Source organism: Syzygium oleosum, unplaced genomic scaffold (assembly GCF_021117445.2).
Source record: "Syzygium oleosum isolate NSW1041296 unplaced genomic scaffold, Sole_v2.1 Sole_v2.06, whole genome shotgun sequence".
Lineage (NCBI taxonomy): Eukaryota > Viridiplantae > Streptophyta > Magnoliopsida > Myrtales > Myrtaceae > Syzygium > Syzygium oleosum.
In genome coordinates, this window is record NW_026607490.1 from 13,555,660 (window position 1) to 13,575,914 (window position 20,255).

At 41.0% G+C, this 20,255-nt stretch overlaps 3 protein-coding genes across 3 annotated transcripts; 1 reads left to right on the forward strand and 2 right to left on the reverse strand.

Annotated features, from left to right (window-relative positions):
• Positions 1-732: 732 nt before the first annotated feature.
• LOC115694201 (disease resistance protein RPV1-like) lies at positions 733-5,912 on the reverse strand. The gene is made up of 5 exons (XM_056312702.1): positions 5,055-5,912; positions 3,603-4,693; positions 3,010-3,356; positions 2,533-2,927; positions 733-2,466 (listed from the first exon to the last, which is right to left on the reverse strand). The coding sequence occupies exons 1-5, from the start codon at positions 5,624-5,626 to the stop codon at positions 1,533-1,535; spliced, it is 3,339 nt and encodes a 1,112-aa protein (XP_056168677.1). The 5' UTR covers positions 5,627-5,912; the 3' UTR covers positions 733-1,532.
• Positions 5,913-10,048: 4,136 nt separating this feature from the next.
• On the forward strand, positions 10,049-11,529 carry LOC115694204 (uncharacterized). The gene is made up of 3 exons (XM_056312700.1): positions 10,049-10,523; positions 10,571-10,623; positions 10,698-11,529. The coding sequence occupies exons 2-3, from the start codon at positions 10,615-10,617 to the stop codon at positions 11,361-11,363; spliced, it is 675 nt and encodes a 224-aa protein (XP_056168675.1). The 5' UTR covers positions 10,049-10,523; positions 10,571-10,614; the 3' UTR covers positions 11,364-11,529.
• Positions 11,530-12,358: 829 nt separating this feature from the next.
• LOC115694206 (F-box protein SKIP27-like) lies at positions 12,359-13,599 on the reverse strand. Its single transcript, XM_056312701.1, has 3 exons — positions 13,274-13,599; positions 13,083-13,157; positions 12,359-12,992 (listed from the first exon to the last, which is right to left on the reverse strand). The coding sequence occupies exons 1-3, from the start codon at positions 13,550-13,552 to the stop codon at positions 12,756-12,758; spliced, it is 591 nt and encodes a 196-aa protein (XP_056168676.1). The 5' UTR covers positions 13,553-13,599; the 3' UTR covers positions 12,359-12,755.
• Positions 13,600-20,255: the final 6,656 nt, after the last annotated feature.

The window sequence follows — 20,255 nt, forward strand, 5'->3', positions numbered from 1 at the left end:
TCCGTCTGCCCTGCTCTAATGATTTCTCTGAAAAAAGGGCGGATAATTCAACTGAAACTTCACATCGAGTTCAACAGATTCAACGATTTCATCAATTGGCAACGACTTCCCTCACTAATCGTCAAGTTTCTGTCTTCCAACAGATGAATGCACAGTTTACCACCCCAAGATTGTGAGAGGGAATTTGGTCTTCATTTGTACAGCTGCCCAATTAGCCACAGCTCCCTGCACAGAAAGATTCTGTAAGTTTCTCAAACTCTAATTCCTCTCGGCAACATTAGAAACCGACAAAAAGCCGGTCGTTTGAGATGTCTCCCTTAGCACTTCTTGTCAATCTTAAAACCTAAAAGAGTCCTCTAGTGCAGCTTGAGGTGAATGGAAGGGATTCTATTACAGATAATCACCTAGGCATAACCATTTCTAGAAGATGTAGGTGATAACAGAGATCGCACAAGAGTCCATTTACATTATTTCTGACCCTAGTGAGACTTATCATCTGTGCTAGGCACCAGTAATACCGAAATATTGGCCTTTGACTATAAGATGATTTATGATACCTCGAAGAAGCAAAGTAGTTCTCCTCTCCTGTCATAGATAGAAGTTTTGCTGCGCGAACTATTGATGCCGCTACCTAAGTGAAATTCATCCTTCTTCATTTCATAACTTCTCTCTAACATTTGCAAATCCCACTAAGAAGCACACCTTTCCTGGAAAATAAACTGAACGTAAGCATATCAATACAGAGTGTCTGTCTTCTTCACAATCACAACGATGAGTTGATTATGCTGTGCAGTTACAGGATGAGAACCATAGTGCCATAACCTTCTAGCACACATTCCATCTAATTGTTTACAGCATAACGAAGTCATCTCCAAAGCGAAGCGAGGTTATCAACTTCGAAATATGTGAAGCAACAAATCAACACGGATCTCTAATAATTTGTTACATATCAAATAAAAACAACGCAATTGACATGCATACCTCCAGCTGGGAAACATAAAAGCAAGGAGAAAACATCCAAAGAGAAAATAGCTAAACAAAGCCAAACCAAACTAGGAAAAGAGAACGTATATTTGTGCATAATTAAGAACCTCTGGTTGTGCGGAGGTATCATAATATCAATACCTTCATCATATTTTGCAGTTATCAACTCGTGAAAAGGTAATTAGAAAGTTGCATATGAAACTTCTCTGTTCATTTCCGTGAAAGAAATTTGATTGCAGAAAAGGGAAAACATGGGTTGTCAGATGAAATAAGTTACCTCAATTTGTTTGAAGTTAAGGGAACGATTTGTGGTCGGGGATCAAGAAGCTTTCAAGAGCAACGTGCACTCATCCATCAGTTTCGCATTCAGATCCGTCGTCTTCATCCTCGGATCCATGTTCAATTTCGCTTTCAGATTCGTCATCTTCTCCTTCGGATCCATGTTCAATTTCGCATTCAGATTCGTCGTTTCTCCCTCGGATCCATGTTCAATTTGCTCTTCAGATTTGTCTTCTCCCTCTAATCCGTATCGGTCTCCTACAATCTGACTAACTTCTTCGAGTTGAGCGAAGAATTTCATCCACAACTAATTTCCCGCAACCCTCTATTCTAACTACATCTCTCTTCAAGTTTGACAGATCTGGCAAATTCCGTAAAGATCCACAGGAATGAAGGGCCAAAAAGATCAAAGTCGGTGGTAGTTTGCCTTGGATTTCAACCAGATCACTACAATGGGCTACGCCAATATGCCTTAGTTTGTTGGAATTACTTAGATCGAAAAATATCTCCACCAGTGGAAGTCCCATAAGCCACAATTCGCCTAGGTTCTGCAAACCGTCAAGCCCTCGAATCTCTGAGATTGCACAGTCACGAATCTTAAGAGTTGATAGCTCCTTCAAATTCGATATATCCCCCGTGGAGCAACATGACCTGCAACCTTGCAAATCCAAGGATAATAAACTGGAGGGAAGGCTCGGGAGGCAACCCAGCTTAGGGCACCGGATGTAAAGACTTCGGAGTCGAGGAAGGAGACTCCTACAATCCGTGGGTAAGGTGGGCAAGTGATCAGAGATCAAAACCAAGGATAATAAACTAGAGGGAAGGCTCGGGAGGTCACGCAGATTAGGGGCATCGAGGTAAAGGTTTCGGAGTCGAGGAAGGAGACTAATCTCTGTGGGTAAGGCGGTCACTTGTGGAGAGGCCAGGAGAAGAGACTCCAGTTTGCTTAATTTCCCAATCCACCGTGGCATCTCATATTCTTCCACAGGCTCACCATCACGTGGGACAAAGATCAGTTTCAATCCCTTTAAATTAGTCAGGTTTGAGAGATTTGGAAACGTTTGCATGCGCAATGCAGACAGCTCTAGAATGATAAGACTTTCAGGAAGAAGCCTCGGTAGTGCGTTTATTTCAGCTTGCTCCAATCTCAATATCCTCAGAGATCGATTTCTGGAGATGCCATCGCCAATTTCCACATCGAAACCGGGGGTAGTATCTCGGACATACATTTCAAACGTCATATCTTCGGCATCCATGCCATCAAAGTCTTCTATTGGGTATAGGGCATCTATTTCTTCGAGCTTCTCAATCGTCCAGAGAGTGTCGGGTATTTTTTTTGTGGGATTCCGTCTCATCCTCACTACTTTCAAATTTTTCAAGTTTCCAATGGAATCGGGTAGTCTTTCAATCCCCGTTCCTGATATATGCAATTCAATCAGCAATTCCAAATTTCCGATTGTATGCGGAAGCTCGTCCAAACATTTGCAACAATTCAAAGATAGGTATTTAAGGCTTTTCAATTGACAAATCGACTTGTCAATTTTGACTAATTGGCCACAGTTATTTAGGCTCAAACGTTCTAAATTTGAAAGAGCAAGGAAGTTGGGGGTTCTCTCTAGGCCACTGCAATAGGACAGATCCATGACTTTCAAATTCTTCATCACCTGTGAAAACAAAAAATCATGCAAAGATTACTTTTGAATCTAATAAGACAGAATAATAAGAGTTGTCTCGCATATAAGATACCTTCATGTGGCTCCACCCCTTCCAATCATGCGTAATTCCACTCCAAGATAGATCAAGAATAACCACATCCTCCATGGAGAAATTTGTAATGTTAAATGTTGGGGGAATACATTGCCATGAAAGCCATCGTAATTGTGGAAAGAGATATGAATTCTCATTAGCTAGAGGAACATTTGATGGCGATTTGTGCCAAAGAAGCCTCTCTTCTGCACGGGAATTTTCCATCAAACTGCCCACTTCAATTTCAAGGAACCTTAGATCTGATAGGCTCTCAAAGCCCTCATAGGTAAAGCAATACCGATGGTCCAACTTGAGACGAAGAGCTTGAACTTCTTTATTTCCCCGCCCAAAAGGAAAATTTTAAAATACAAAATAGTTGAAGGGAAACGCATTTATTCAAGTCCACTATATTTTGCGGTTGAGTTCAGCACTATCATTCCTGTAATCTTAAAAGAGCAAAAATATAGGTTGAGGAAGTCGTAATGGTGCTAGACAACACAAAAAGTAACTGGCTTTTTTTTTAAAGGAAAAATCCATAAATATTGGGAATTTTTATTTTTTGACCGGGGCCGGGGGGGGGGGGTTGTTTACCTTGCGTTTCAGCAAATCCAATCCTTTTTTAGGATCCCACACCCTACTTTGCTTCTCTATTTTTGTGTTACTTTCTTGACGAACTATTTCTCTTCCTAGGTCTCTGAGTTGGTCATGCATCCACACTCTATTATGCTCTTCAATCTTTATCAAAGACATGTTCTGTAGAACATCCATAGCTACTTCCGGATAAAAATCAGTTTTTTCCCAGAAATGAACCATAACGTTTTTATTATATCCAATGAAAAGACAAGCTATATCGAGGAATATATGCTTGTATGGAGGTTCTAATGCATCATAACTTATTTTCAGGTTACGTTGAACTTCTTTGTGAGGAACATTTTCCAACTTCTCCAATATGTCATTCCACTTTCTCTCTTCGGTGTAAGATAAAAGTGAACCAATGACCTCAAGAGCTAGCGGAAGACCTTTAGCAATGTCTATCACCTTGTTGGATTGGTCGATATATTTGTCCAAAGGGAAATCTCTTCTGAAGGCATGTTTGCTAAAAAGTTGAAGAGATTGACTGCGATCCATGCCCATAAGCTCATAACAGTTGTCCACTTTAAGAACATCAAGAACTTCTTTGTTTCTGGTAGTAATAATAAGTTTACTCCCTTTAGCAAACCAATCACGCTCACCTACAAGTGGATCCGTGTGTTTCTTTTCATGCACATCATCGAGAAGCAGGAGGACTCTTTTATTAGACAACCTATCTTTGATGATCTTAATCCCATCATCAATGTTTCTTATATTTGTGCATTTATTTTTGAGGATGTCAGAGATGAGCTGATTCTGCAAGCATTCGATGCCTTTGCGTTCTGACATTTCACGAATGTTGGACAAAAAGCAACAACCCTCGAAATTTTCTAAAAGCTGATTGTAGATGATTTTGGCAATAGTTGTCTTTCCGATACCACCCATCCCATAGATTCCTATGATCCGTGTATCCCTTGTCTGAGCACCTATCATTTCCATGATTGCAGCCACATGTTTGTCGACACTGACCAAGCACTTTGATAACTCCAAATAAGCCTTCTTCAACTTGCTAAAAATCTCATGGGTAACTTTTCTTGCGAACTCACCTTCTCGCCTACTGTTTGTTGGAGGCAAAAGACAATGGGTTAGAAAACTGTATTGATTTAAACTATATGTTCTGACAAGACCAGATTAAATTCGAAATGTGTTCTTCAAGGATTTATTCCATTGTAGATGGATTGGCGTTGGTACTTACAGTTAATGAATGAACTAAACTGGAAAAAAAATGATGCTTGTAATAAAATGGGACAAAATTGGGATTGTGTCATTACTTAGCGAGATTTCAGCAGTATAACTTCAATAACACAGAAATCAATTTCCAAAAGGGCTAACACAAATCTTGAAAAGAAACTAATTGAAACACATCAAGTTTTAATGGTACGAGGTACGTAAGATGAAATGCTAAAAGCAATCACCTGGTCTCCTTCTCGCTGTGCAGGTTCCATCCGTTTATTGTCGAAACTGCACTGAGAGCAGCCTTCCATTGACTTATAATCTCTTTGCCAAATCGCTCCTTCTCTTCATGTGAGCGAAGGGCCTCTGCATAACCCCCAGTTTGGTATCGAACCTCTGAAGGGGCCACATCATAAAAAATGGGCATGATCGTTTGTCTTCCAGTTTTCTGGCACTCGACCATCTGGGCTAGCTCCTTGAGACACCATACGCTAGACGCGTAACCTTTCGAAAAGATAGGTATTAAGATCTTCGACTGATTAATTGCTTGGAGAAGTTTTGGTTCAAACTGTTCCCCAACGCGGAGGCTTTCATCGTCCTTAAATGTGCGGATTCCCACACCATCCAGACTGGTGTAAAGAAAATCGGTAAAAGCTGCTCGAGTATCTGGTCCTCTAAAGCTTAAGAATACTTCATAGTCATGTCCTGATGAAGTAGCCATTCCTTGACCTTCTGTTGAAGTGTGAGTAGAAGAAGCGCCTCCTGCTGTTCCATCATTTTCACAGATGCGTCTTTTTTTGGCACTCCCCTCCATTTGATCTCACTTGACCTTCTCCTCAAGAAAAGATTGAACAGTATAGCAGCAAAAGCAGTGGCAGCTACAGACGGAAAAAAGTTTAGAAGCCAGAACTAACAAACGGAGATCTCTGTGGGTCATTAAACGTAGAAGACAGGATTGGCTAAATATGCATAGAGTGGAGGGCCAGTTTTCTAGAATTGGTCAAATAAGAATGATTCATTACAGCCTGTCAAAGTTGACAGATGCAGGTATTTCAACACGAAAGTGGCCCCTCCCAACTCAATTCTTCTCTTTTATCTCCACCGTCATAACGCAATTGAAAAAAAGAAAAATACAATTGCGGGGTAAATAATTGCACATAATTGTAGTGTCACTTCCGGGGTTGGGCTGTCGAGTCGGGGCTATTTTGGGGAAAGCGGCCCCCCGTCTGGTCGTATGAGTTGTTGTTCCTGTGCCGGATCGCGGAGGTTTTCTTCGACCTTTTTGGCTCCCCACACACGCACACACCCACCAATTTAACATTACTTGTAAATAACTCGGATTTATTTTGTTAAACTTCAAATGACGAAGAGCCTGTGCTTATAGAGTAAAAGCGCACATCTTTTGTAATAACATCGATGAAAAAAAAAGACCAGATGTTGCTAGCAATTGTCATTAAAATGCCATTAAGCGAAACAGTGAACGCATATCATTTTACAGATTATCATTGAAAATCCCCAGAAATCATTGAATTTGTGTGATGGAATCATTCATCAGATCCTGCCGGCCAAAAGAAAAAAATCATCTATCAAATGGTGGCCGCCGATCAATCAACTGTGGAAGTAATTAACCCAATGGAGACTCCAACGGTCATTCACGGCGAAACAGTCCCACGAGAATCCAAGAAAAATCTTGTGCCTTTGCGCTGTCGGCAGGACTTTAGTCAAAAGAAACCTGCAAGGCAAAAAAAAAAAAAAACAACATGAGGATGCATTTCGATGGTAAGAAATCATTCACTATTGCTCCTTCCTATTTTGCCCCTTCTTTTCCCGAGGAATTCCTTTTCATAGTATCTTCTTAACCAGGGGTACTAGACTGACATGTCGATTAAAAAGACAATTTGCGAAGCACAGGTTGACCTAGAAGGAGCGTTGTGCAATGCTTCACCTCATCACCTCAAGTGCGGCCAACTGAATCTGACATGGTGTCTACCTTAGCCACCCAAGGCCCCCATAAGTTTCCTATGAATATTTGTCTTTCCCGAAGAGAGAAAATACGAAGAGAACTTACATAGAGATCCCTCCACCATTGAGATCTTTTTTACCATCTTCGCTTTTGTTCCGACCTCTGTCGCTGGGCTTGGATATCGAGAAGAAAGCAAACAATTCTTGAAATCGTGCGAAAGTTGATTGTAGATGATTTCAATAGTCGTCTTTCCAATGCCACCCATCCCATAAATTTCGATAATCCGTGTTTTACTTGTTTGAGCACCCATCGTTTCCATGATTTTATCTACCTGGTGATCGACACTGATCAAGCAGTCCAACACTTCCAGATAAGCCTTTTATAACTCATTTTAAGAAAGTGGTATGGAAGATATTCTTGCTTTGCTTTTGTCCTTTTTCGCTACGCGCTTGAGACCTTAACATTCGTCCAACTTTTTAGTACTTCACTTTTGTTCCTCTCCTTTTCGGGACAAGATAGAATATTGAGGGATGTGATTGTTCACTTTGGATCTCTTCATTGGAATCAATTATATGTTCTACAGACATTCAAATCTGACTTCTATCAACGACTTTAGCTTGCAAACACTTGAACAATTTTGTTCCGAAGGGTAATACTTTCCCAAAAAAAGAATAAAAAAAGACGGAATTGTCCCTCACGTTCTTCCTTCTTTATTTAGCTTGGGGTTAGTTTGTTTGATGAAAGATCATTTTTGGGAAATTTTTTTCCATACTTTCCAGTGTTTGAATTACATAAAACTATTCGATCGATGGGAAACATTTACCATGGGCTAAAAATAATAAGCTTAGAGAAAATGACTTGGCAAGAAGGAATCATTTTTCCCTGATTTCTATCCTAATTTCTTTGTAATCGTTGTTATTTTGATGGACTACAGATTAAACAAAGACGATATCAATTCGAGTTTATTAATCATTACATGTTACTTTTAATGATATAAGCTGCCTTTAGTGGATTTTCACTTATTACAAATTACGATAAAATCAATTTTTTCAACTTGTTTTTACCACAATCAAATTCTTCTGGTTTACTTTCTCTTAAATTGAATTTCCTAAAAGCATTTTCCCGTGACACAACAATTCTCAAGGAGATAAATGCACCTTAAGAGTTTGTTTTTATATGATTTTGATTTTCATATGATGGAATTTGATAGGAGGAAATCGCAAGATGAAATTATTGATGAACATGAGAATTGGAGATGGATTTGTTGTTGTGTGATTTTTGCGGGTGAATGAGACAACAAATGAATCAGTGTTGGATTTTACAGAGTGATCTAGTGACATTTATTTTTTATCTTTTTGATGAAATCTCTACGTTTCTGGAAGCCTGACTGTGAGGCACGAACTGCCAAATAAAATGAATCGTCGGTGTGATTCCTTCTCGAGCAAGTTGGTTCATGGACTGTTCGTGGTCCAAGTCTTCTTAGACGTTTGACTTCGCTCTTCTAATCCCGTGATATTTCAATCTTCTTTCACCAATCATATGTTGTTCTTTTGTTTTATTTATTTTTCTTTGTAGAGTGGTAGCTAATGTTAATACCACATTAAAACGAGGCATAGTTTATTTAGGTTTAGATTGTCGGTGTCCTCCGTATCGAAATCATATCAACCAATCTCATGCAATATTTATATATTTCGATGCAAGGCAAAATTATGTTCACACGACTCTTTCGTACTTTCCATTTAGTCAAATTAGACTATATCAACTTTTCTATTGATTGATGACATGATTGGCTAGACTATCTAAAGATCAAAGGTTTTCTAAATAGACATATAGTGTTTGTTTGGAAGTATTTTTCTAAGTTTCTAAATCAATTTTGTGATAACTGATTCCGTGTTTTACGATAGAAAATAGCCACTTCGCAACTAAAGTTTCACGATAATGACTCAACGGCGACCAACATAAGCTATAGCTACTAAAATCATCTTCTATCAACTGTTCTTTAGCCAACCAAAGCTACCCGTGGAACGTTGGCATATACAATATCATAAGCTTTTCACAGTCCGAATTATGATCAATCCAATGATGAAGAAACCAAGCATTGCCTCCCCTCCATTGATCTCACTTGATCTTTTCTTTGAGAAATGTTTTAGAGATGAAAAAAGTTTAGAAGCGCTACTTATCAAATGTTGCTGGCCCAAAAAAAAAAAATATCTATTGAATGGTGGCCGCCTATCAATCAACTATCAAAGTAACAAACCCACTGGAGACCTCAACCGTCATTTACGGCGAAACTGGCCCGCGAGAATCCAAGGAAAATATGATTAAAAAAGCAAATTGATAATGAAAAGACATAAAGCAATACAGCAAAGAAAAAGAAGATGGGTCATCCTAATGTGGAAAAGAAGACCCCGCCACTTCTTTAGCGCACCTTTGTGTTGTCGGCAAGATTTTTTCCCGTGTCCAGAGGAATTTATTTTCATAGTTATATTCATGAAAAATTGTCATTGAGATCTTGTTTTACCATCTTCTTTATTTAACTTAGGGTCAGTTTGTTTGATGAAAAATCATTTTTGAGAAAAAAAATTTCCGTACTTTTCCGGTATTTGAATTACGTAAAACTATTCGATCAATGTAAAATGTTTACCATGGACTAAAAAGTAGAAGCTTAGAGAATAAGGACTTGGCAAGATGGAATCGTTTTTCCTGATTTCTTTCTATGCGTTTGAAGTGAGAAGAATATACTTCATAAATGCTCAATTTTCTTATATTCCCAAAAACACCATAAAAAGTAATTCTTTACAAATATGGTTTCATAATTTATATCCTAATTTCTTTGTAATCGTTGTTATTTTGATGGATTACAGATTAAACAAAGATGATATCGATTCAAATTTATTAGTCATTACATGTTACTGCCAAGTAAAATGAATCGTTGGTCTTCTTCTGTTTTTGTTTTTGGTCGATGTGTGATTCCTCCTTGAGCAAAGCTGGTTCATCATGGACTGTTCGTAGTCCAAGTCTTCGTAGACTTTGACTTCTCTTCACTACGAGAAAATATTCAGTGGTTAGCTCGCACCAGGTCATCCGCCTATGTGGCGTGCGTGAGCTTAGTTGGTTCCACTCAATGGGAGACACGTGGCGCTGAGTTGGACTTGCTGAAAAATTGAAAAAAGGTTTTATTTTCTCTACGTGGGGACAAAGCTGAAAAATTCAGCTCCCGCCTAAAACTTCCCCCCCCTCTCTCTCTCCTCTTTTCAATTTCCAAGGCCCTTCTTTACCTGCACTACTGCGGAAGAACAACCAAAACACACACTCTCTCTCTCTTTCTCTCTCTCTTTCTCTGCCGCCTCCGCCTCTCCCAAGAGCCCCGCCGGTCGCTCCGAGCTCAGATCTGCGCCCAAGAGGGAGAGCCCCGCGTCGCTGCGAGCTCGAATCTGCATCTGGCACGTCGCCTCCCCCAAGAGCCCCTCCGTCTCGGCTGCTGGATCCCAAGCCCCTCCGCCTTCGCCGAGCTCAGATCTGCGCTCAAGAGGGAGAGCCCACGTCGCTCCGAGCTCAGATCTGCGCCTGGCACGTCGCCTCCCCCAAGTGCCCCTCCGTCGCGGCTGCTGGACTCCGAGCCCCTCCGCCTCCGCCGAGCTCAGGTCTGCGCCCAAGAGGGAGAGCCCCGCGTCGCTCCGAGCTCAGATCTGCGTCTGGCACGTCGCCTCCCCCAAGAGCCCCTCCGTCGCGGCTGCGCAGATCTGTTGTGCCGTCTCCGACTTTTTGTATTGTGTCTGGATAAGTTCATTGCAGGGGATGGAAGGCTTTGGTGGAAGATTTTTGCCGCGGCACAGAGGATGTTGCTGGTTTTAATTTACTGCACAAACATTCTTGTTCTTTATCTTGAGTCCCCCATATGCTGAGTTTTCTTTACTCCCAGCCGATGCTCTCCATCACTGAAAACTTCACTTGGCGAGCTCACACTCTCGGACTTCGCCGCGAAAGAATCCGCGAGATGGTTTCGTCGAGCGCTTTGATGGCGTCCCTGAAAGCTCCGCTCGTGTCGGCCTGCGCGATGTCCATCGCCGTTGCCGCTCTCGGGGCTGCTGTTCCATCTATCCCCGGCCCTCTGGGTCCTCGGCTGCCTCCCGCGCTGGGCTCACTCCTCTCGTGGTTCAGGCCTTCGTACCCCTTTCGTCGTCGTCAATGGCATCATCGCCGCCACCTCCAGGTGCTTCCGCCGCGCACAGCCGGAGAGGATCGCGATTGTGGTCGCAGAGGAGATAAGAGGTCGTGGAGGCGACGCTGGCCGCGGAGGCGGCGTTCGATGAGCTTCAGGATTTTGAGGAGAAGAGGGTGGTGGTGGTGGTGGTGGTGGGGAATGGCGGGGGTGTCCGGCGGCGGAGATGGATATAATTGTGACTGCGAAGGGGAGAGGAAGGTGGCGTTCGGGAGGTCCGCTTCGGCACGGTGGAGGCGAGTGGACTTGTCGGAGAAAGCTCTGGTTTCGCCGGAGAGCCGCCGACGGCGACCACCTGCAAGTAAGAAGGGCGAAGTGAGGCGTTATGAATTTCGAAATTCGCATCACGTACGAGCAAGAAAGTGACCAGGATGACGGGGACGGTGTCTTTTGATATTTCGGTCAACGGATTCATGAAATCAAGTCAACATATTCACATAATATCGCTTTTTTTTCATGAGATTTAATTTTTTGATGCCATTCGTCAGTTGAAGTTGAATGCGCAAAATCTTAAGAGGTTTACGGTGTTAAAGTTGGGAGATTGCTCGGATCTTTCGCTAATTGAAATCGATGCTCCGAGCCTTCGCTCGTTTTATTTCTATGGTCAAGTACCTCTCTTCCTCTTTGAAGATATATCGTAGCTGATGCAGGTTGTGTGTTCAGGGAGGCAGACTTACTAGTTACAAGTTTTAGAGAGCGTCTGAGTCTGTGATTTAAGCATTTATTCGTCTTCAAGAAGAGTCTGGCAATCAAGCATGAAAATGGAAGCAACAACATCTGAATCACCCACCCTTTTTTTTCTCATTTTCTTGTTGCAATAAATTGGACTTTGCCTACCCGCTTAATAATTTCAAATTTTGTTGCATAGTCTTTTACAATCTGCAATTACAAGATGCGTTTTTTTATCAGGTTGTTCCTGTATTTAATTGTCAAGAATAACATCAATCTTCTTAAATTCATACCCAAGAGGTGTAATGCCCTCCATTTTATAGGATGAGATTGGCGAATTTAGGTAATCTCAGAACAGCACATGACTGTTTTTCAAGCTGACGACAAATATCGAATGTTGAAACAGAATCGTTTGCTTTCAGAAAATAACTTTTGACAACGTTTATTGATCGGTCATTTGTTTGATCATGTCATGATCTAAAAAAGCAATCAAAAAGTGAACGATTCAGGAATCATCTCTAAGGTAGCAGCCCTAAAACCCTATACCTTTCCATGACCCTTGGAGATATCAATGCAAATCACCAAAGATTCAATATTAAAATTGTCAAAAGCATACAAAAGTTATGGTGGTGGTGCAAGTCAGGCCACAGATTTCAAAGTGATCACACACAAGAACAGATGAAACAAAGATAAGAATAGAACAACAGAAGCAAATATATCATTGCTTAGGTTTATTACACAGAACAAGGAGAGTGTGCAGGATTAACTCTGCACTCCTCTCTCGTGTTTTTATCAGCATGGGAAGCGCCACAGGATAGCCCATGGCCCTTCAAACAACTCGGAAATCACCTAAAAATCTGTCTCTTTACAATGTACACAAAAAAAATAAGCTTATGAAGCCAATCCATCTTCAATGAAACATTTGAAGAAACCGCAGCTCAATGATTCTTTCTACATGTTCATCATAACCCTATTCATCGTCTCTCCGTCTCTCTCCCCGCCTAATCTGTGTCAACCAATCTACAACAAGAAATTTATCTACACTCTACAGAACCCAGATCTGGAGCACTAAACTGATTAATTCATATCTCAGTTTCCATGAACAGACTCTCCGGGTCCACTGCCTTCATTGGGCGAGGCGAACAGCACCGTCGTGACATCCACGAGCTTCCTCCAGCTGATACACAACCTGAAAGTCCTCAACAGGGCGTTCGGGGCTTCAATCTCCTTGCAGTCACTCGAGTTCTGCGGATCGATTGAGTTCCTGAACACGCGGATCTTCGTGGGCATCGTGTACGCAAAATGGCACTGCTTTGCCACGACAGTCTGCAGCAGAAGAAACGAATCAACCGCCGCCCCGCAAGAAACAAATTGAGCATAGAAAAATTGCAGTACTATTACTACAGATGAACTTACAGCTTCTTTGATTGTCTTGGACACGCGGACCAGCTGCTTCAAATCGCCGTGCACAACGTGACCGAGTATCCTAATCTGTTAAACCCAAAATGCTCAATCATTAAAACCCGTTATAAATGATCATATCATAATCCAAACCGCGCATTGATTTAAGCAGCATTCGAGCAAATCGAAAGCGCAAGCCAACTCACCAGAATGTCCTGAGGCAGGGCTTCGAGACCGGACTTCTCGGAGCCGTCGAGCAACGGCCTCGCGCTGCACTGCCTCTTCAGCGGAGCTCTAAACTCCGCCGACTCGGCCCGCCACACCGCCGCATCGGGGCCCTCCGAGATCCCGACCCTCTTCCTCCCGAGACCCCGCGTGCACCTCACGAGTCCGAACCCCAATGCCTCCTCCCCATCCCTCACCTCGCTCTGCCCCCCAACTACGCATGCCTTCAAGTCCGACACCATATTGCCGCACAACGCCATTTCTACTACTCCCCCCTCTGCAGAAACCAAACCGTAGTCAGTCAGTCAGTCAAATGAAGAACAGATCTGCGCAGAAACCGTAGTCAGCCTTCCATCCCCTGCAATGAACTTATCCAGACACAATACAAAAAGTCGGAGACGACACAACAGATCTGCGCAGCCGCGACGGAGGGGCTCTTGGGGGAGGCGACGTGCCAGACGCAGATATGAGCTCGGAGCGACGCGGGGCTCTCCCTCTTGGGCGCAGACCTGAGCTCGGCGGAGGCGGAGGGGCTCGGAGTCCAGCAGCCGCGACGGAGGGGCACTTGGGGGAGGCGACGTGCCAGGCGCAGATCTGAGCTCGGAGCGACGCGGGCTCTCCCTCTTGAGCGCAGATCTGAGCTCGGCGGAGGCGGAGGGGCTTGGGATCCAGCAGCCGAGACGGAGGGGCTCTTGGGGGAGGCGACGTGCCAGATGCAGATCCGAGCTCGCAGCGACGCGGGGCTCTCCCTCTTGGGCGCAGATCTGAGCTCGGAGCGACCGGCGGGGCTCTTGGGAGAGGCGGAGGCGGAGGCGGTAGAGAAAGAGAGAGAGTGTGTGTTTTGGCTGTTCTTCCGCAGTAGTGCAGGTAAAGAAGGGCCTCGGAAATTGAAAAGAGGAGAGAGAGAGAGGGGGGGAAGTTTTAGGCGGGAGCTGAATTTTTCAGCTCTGTCCCCACGTAGAGAAAAGAAAGCCTTTTTTCAATTTTTCAGCAAGTCCAACTCAGCGCCACGTGTCTCCCATTGAGTGGAGCCAACTAAGCTCACGCACGCCACGCAGGCGGATGACCTGGTGCGAGCTAACCACTGAATATTTTCTCCTTCACTACACACGATACCATCACTACCCCCATGTGACCTGACCACCGACAGCCGACAGCTCCCGCTCCATCCACCATAATCACGGCCCCACCACCCCCTGCTGTCCTTTTCCTCTCTGCTCCCCATTCAATTGCGTTCTGTCTTTTGCTGCTGCCAAAATAACCCAAATGCCCCTCGCAGCGACGAATTTCCTCCTTTTCTCTTTCTTTTTTTGGGCATTTGGTTTTAATTATAAAACGGGTCCGACGGCCTCTCTCCGTGGCTCAAAAAATCCAGCGAATTCACTGAGTCGGCCCCCCACCCCCCCGGCGACACCCGCGGCCATTCAGCCACGGATTTGTGGTCGTAGCTAGCGACCTCAGTCGGTGGCGAATTCCATGGAAGTAGGTCGAGGAGTAAACTCGCGGATAGATTGATGCACGAAGGTAAGGGCTTGTGATGGCTACGGGCGGGCGGCAATTAACCTATATATTCATTGTGATACTAATTATCCAAATTGTTTTTACGTCGTCAAAATCCAAAACTTGTACGAGGACAAAAAAAAAATGCGCTCCATCAAAGTTTGGTATAAGACGGACATTGAAAATTTGATGCGGCGGCCTGCTTGGACAACGGACGGGCTTAAAAATCTGACATGGTTTTGACATTGCTTGAAAAAATTCCATAAAAAATCCTATACTTTGCCTAGTGTGACATCGATTCTCCAAATTCTCTTTTTTTTCTATATTACTAATACCCTAATTTGTACTGGTTACCAAAAAGCACCTTCTGTCACAATTTCGTCTAAGACGACTGATAAAAATTCGATGTGGTAGCATACATGAACAACGGCAGGTAAATAGAGCTAATGTGAACCTGATGTGACTTTAGTATAGTCGAAAGTGATTTTGGACAACTTGTCAAAGTTTTAAGTTTTATTAAAATTAAAAAAAAAACTGGACTTAACAATTTTTAGAGTCTTAGAAGTGAGATAATCCACGAAACGAGCTTATTTGAAACTCAATATGCAAAAGAAAGACTCTACAATTTTAACTCTTAAGAAAAGTGGAATTGGAATATAAAATCTTGCTTTGCTTTCGCCCTTTTTCCACTACTCGAGACTTTTACATTCGTCCACCTGCTTTTTAGCATTACACTTTTGGTCTGCTCACACGACAACTTCCTTCCAGATCCTTCCTTGAACTTTGCACATTTCTTCCTTTGCTCTGCTCACACCCATCCAAAACCCTAAAAACCCCATGCCCATGGCCATGGTCATTCCCGGTGGTTGATGAGCTGACCTCCTCTCAAGTGCATGAGTGAAGTGAATGCGCCTACACCAGCAAGACCTTTAGATTTCGATCGGGTACAGATGTTGATTATATGGACCTACTGATATTTGACAAGGACAGCATAGAGGAAGCACGTGGTGGGGGCAGCCAAGGAGGAAAAAGTAAAATCTCCCCAGATCCGGAGGTGGAAAAATGTTCCCATCTTGGAATAGATAAATTCTTTTAGTCTTTTCAGAAATAGATCCTAAAAGTTATCAATCACGGGGACTCAACAAGTGGAAAAAGACTTTTGAAAATGGAAAGTATTAAATTCCTTGAATTGAGATCAATGAAAAATTAAATTTGTTCTCCGAAGGCTTAATTTTTTATTATACCCCACTAAACTTTTGTTTTGGTAAAATCAAAGTTCGAAAGTCTAGTTGCAGATTCTTTTAATTGAAATCGAGCTTCCTCCTATGGCTCAAGAGCTTGGTGAAGAAGAGAAAGTGGGTGGGATTCACACTGCCTAACTCCTACTCTTGTGAAAGGAAAAGCGACTTTTCGTATAGATGTGGGTCCCACTATCAAGACAAATGGAGTAGTTAGTAGCAAGCTCTGATTCACGACTTCCACTTCCACGTTTATAGGTGTTGTCATTAGTTTCTTCCATTTCCTCTGTCCATCTTCAATTATATTGGTGCATATAGTGGCAGAAAAAAAGAAAAATACAATGGTTTCCATCTCTGCCCATTAAAAGACAGTCTTACATCATCTTATTCATTAAAGAGAATAATATCTATCAAGGATACAATGAATATTTCGAGGGAGGAAACCAGATTCAAGGCTTTAGCTTTACATCAGTATAAATAGATAACGTTTAGGACTTCAATAGAACTTCTTTCAGCCATAGAAATTTAAGAATTCTAATTCCACGACATTTGCAAAAGCTACTTCCTTCTATATATATAAGCAAAAATCGCCTAATTAATCTTTTAGATTACTGTGATTCTAGAAACTACTTCCATCTCAAATCTATTGTGTTTATCTTTATATTTTGGGTTCAATAATTTTGAATTTTCTTGTATTTTACTATATTTTATAGGATGAGTAGGAATAGCAAGGGTTTTCGTACGAGGGGAAGTCTCGCCTCTTCAATGAAAAAGTCGTGCTCGGAGCAATTTTGGCTGGGAAAATAGCCAATGCCACTAGTATTAGGTAAAGTGGGTCTTGTTCCTATGGGCCACAAAAAAATCTTGAACAAGGGGCACCAATGATCATAGAAACTAGGGGAATTGGCTATTTCCCCAGTAAGCCCATGCCTATAGTCGTTGCAGGAGCAACGAAAAGAAAAAAAACCAAGAAATAAAAGACAAGTGTTGTGATGGTATTCGTTAGACAAGGGACCAAGGTGGAAACTCTGAAATTATCTACTGAACTTATTCATCAAATATACGGTATAAACATCTTGCTGCAATATCTAAATTAACTTGATACAATTGAAAGGTCAGGACTTAAGATTTCATGTAAACTTAATACAAAACTGAAAATTTATATTCTCCATAATAAAGTCGAAAGTTCAAGACATTTTTAATAGCAATTTGAAAAGTTCGAGATTCTCTAGATCTGGAAAATTCAGTTTTTCCAATTAAACCTTCTTTAAAAGAAAATGAGAACCGTTTGTATTTTCGCACTTGTATAGTATCTATTTTCATAAATCCATTCATTCACTTGCTAAAATGATTTGATCAATATCACTTAATATATCAATTTCAATATACTTATTAACATTACTTGTAAATAACCCGGATTTATTTTGTTAACCTCAAATGACGAAGAGCTCGTGCTTATTGAGTAAAAGTGCACATCTTTTTTAACAACATTGATGAAAAAAAAACCACATATTGCTTGCAATTGTAATTAAATTGCCATTAAGTAAAACCCGTCATGCGAAATGGCGAACGTGTGTTATTTTACAAATTATCATTGAAAATCTCCATAAATTATTGAATTTGTGTGATGGAATTATTCATTAGATGTTGCCGGCCAAAAAAAGGAAATCATTTATCAAATGTTGGCCGCCTATCAATCAACTATCGAAGTAATTAACCCGCTGGCGACCTCGACCGTCTTTTACGGCAAAACGGGCCCGCGAGAATCCAAAGAAAATCTTGTTAAAGAGCAAAGTGATAATAATGAAAAGATATAAAGTAATAAAACAAAAAAAAGGAAGACGGGTCATGCTAGTGTGGAAAAGAAAACCCACCAATGCTTTTTAGCGTGTGCCTTTTGCGTCGTCCGCAGGACTTTAGTCAAAAGAAGCCCGCAAGGCAAAAAGAAAAAGAAAAAGGAAAAAAATAAACAATAACATGAGGATGCATTTCGGAGGCAAGAAATCATTCACTATTGCTCCTTCCTGTTTTGCCCCTTCAGTCGCGGTGGCTTGGATATCCGGAAGAAAGCAACAATTCTCGTAATCACGAGAAAGCTGATAATAAATGATTTTGGTAATAGTGGTCTTTTCGATGCCACCTGTCTCATAAGTTCTATGATCCGTATTTCACTTGTTTAAGCACCTATCATTTTCATGATTTTATCTCCCGGTGATCAGTACTAACCAAGCTCTCCGGTACTTCTCGATAAGTCTTTTTCAACTTAACTTTTAAGAAATATGGAATGGAATATATTCTTGTTTTGCTTTTGTCCTTTTTCGCTACGCGCTCGAGACCTTCACATTTGTCCACCTTTTTAGCATTTCACTTTTGTTCTTCTCCTTTTCGGTACAAGATAGAATATAAAGGGATATGATTGTTCGCTTTGAATCTCTTTATTGGCATCAATTATGTGGTCTTTCATCATACAAATATGACATTAACGACTTCTTCTCTTTTTTTTTTTTTGGTCTGGATTTATCAACGACGTTAGCTTGCAAACACTTGTGCAATTTTGTTCAGAAGGGTAAAACTTTCCCAAAAAAAGAAAAAAAAAAGATGGAATTGTCCCTCACGTTCTTCCTCCTTTATTTAACTTAGGGTCAGTTTATTTGATGAAAAATCGTTTTTTCGAAAAAAATTTTCCGTACTTTCTAGTGTTTGAATTACATAAAACTATTTGATAATGGAAAACGTTTACCATGGGCTAAAAGTAATAAGCTTAGAGAAAATGACTTGGCAAGAAGAAATCGTTTTTCCTGATTTCTATCCTAATTTCTTTGTAATTATTGTTATTTTGATGGATTAAAGAATAAATGAAGACGATATCGATTCCAGTTTCTTAGTCATTACATATTTCTTTTAACGATACAAGCCGCATTTAGTGGATTCACATATTACCAATTATGATAAAATCAATTTTTTTCAACTTGTTTCCACCATAATCAAATTTTTCTGATTTACTTTTTCTGAAATTGAATTTCCTAAAAACCTTTTCCCGCGACAATAAAATTCTCAGTGAGACAATCGCACCCTAAGAGTTTGTTATTATATGATTTTTGATTCATATGATGGTATTTGATCGGAGGATGAACAAGAGAATTGGAGATCGATTTGTTGTCGTGTGATTTTTGCGGGTGAACAAGAGAACAAATGAATCAGTGTTGGATTTTACAGAGTGGTCTAGTGACATTTATTTTTTATCTTTTTGATGAAATCTCTACGTTTATGGAAGTCTGACTGTGAGGCACGCAGTACCAAATAAAAGGAATCGTTGGTGTGATTCCATCTTGAGCAAGTTGGTTCATGGACTGTTTGCAGTCCAAGTCTTCGTAGACTCTGACTTTGTCACTCTAGTCCCGTGATGTTTCAGTCTTCTTGCACCAACTGTACGCTGTTCTTTTATTTTATTTTATTTTTCTTTGGAAAGTGGCAGCTAATGTTAATACACGTTAAAACAAGACATGGTTTACTTAGGTTTAGATTGCCGGTGTCCTCCGCATCTAGGTTAATACCACAAAAAATCCCAAACTGATATGTCTGTGATAAATTTACCCCAAATTAATTTTTTGACCACGAAAATCCCCAAACTGGTACATTTGTGACAAATTTACCCCAAACTAATTTTTTGATCACAAAAAATCCAAAACTTGTACATTTGTGATAAATTTTTCCTCCATTAAATTGGATTAATACCACAAAAAATCACAAATTGGTACACATATGACCGTAAAACCCCAAACTGATACACTCGTTAGCTGTCACTGTCATCCAACTTAGAAATTTGACAGTAAAATTTAACAGAGGGTAAAATTGTCATAGGTATACCAATTTGTGGCTTTTTGTGATAAAAAAATTAGTTTGGGATAAATTTATCATAACTGTACCGGTTTATGATTTTTCGTGGTATTAACCCAAATCATATCAACCAATCTCATGCAATTTTTAATCTAATGATTATATTTTGATGCCAAGCAAAACTATGTTCATACAACACTTTCGAACTTTCCATTTAGTTAAATTAGACGGTATTAACTTTTCTATTGATTGACGACATGATTGGCTAGACTATCTAAAGATCAAAGCTTTTTTGAATAGATGGTGTTTGTTTGGAAGTATTTTTCTAAGTTTCTAAATCAATTTTGTGATAACTAATTCCGTGTTTCACGATAGAAATTAGCCACTT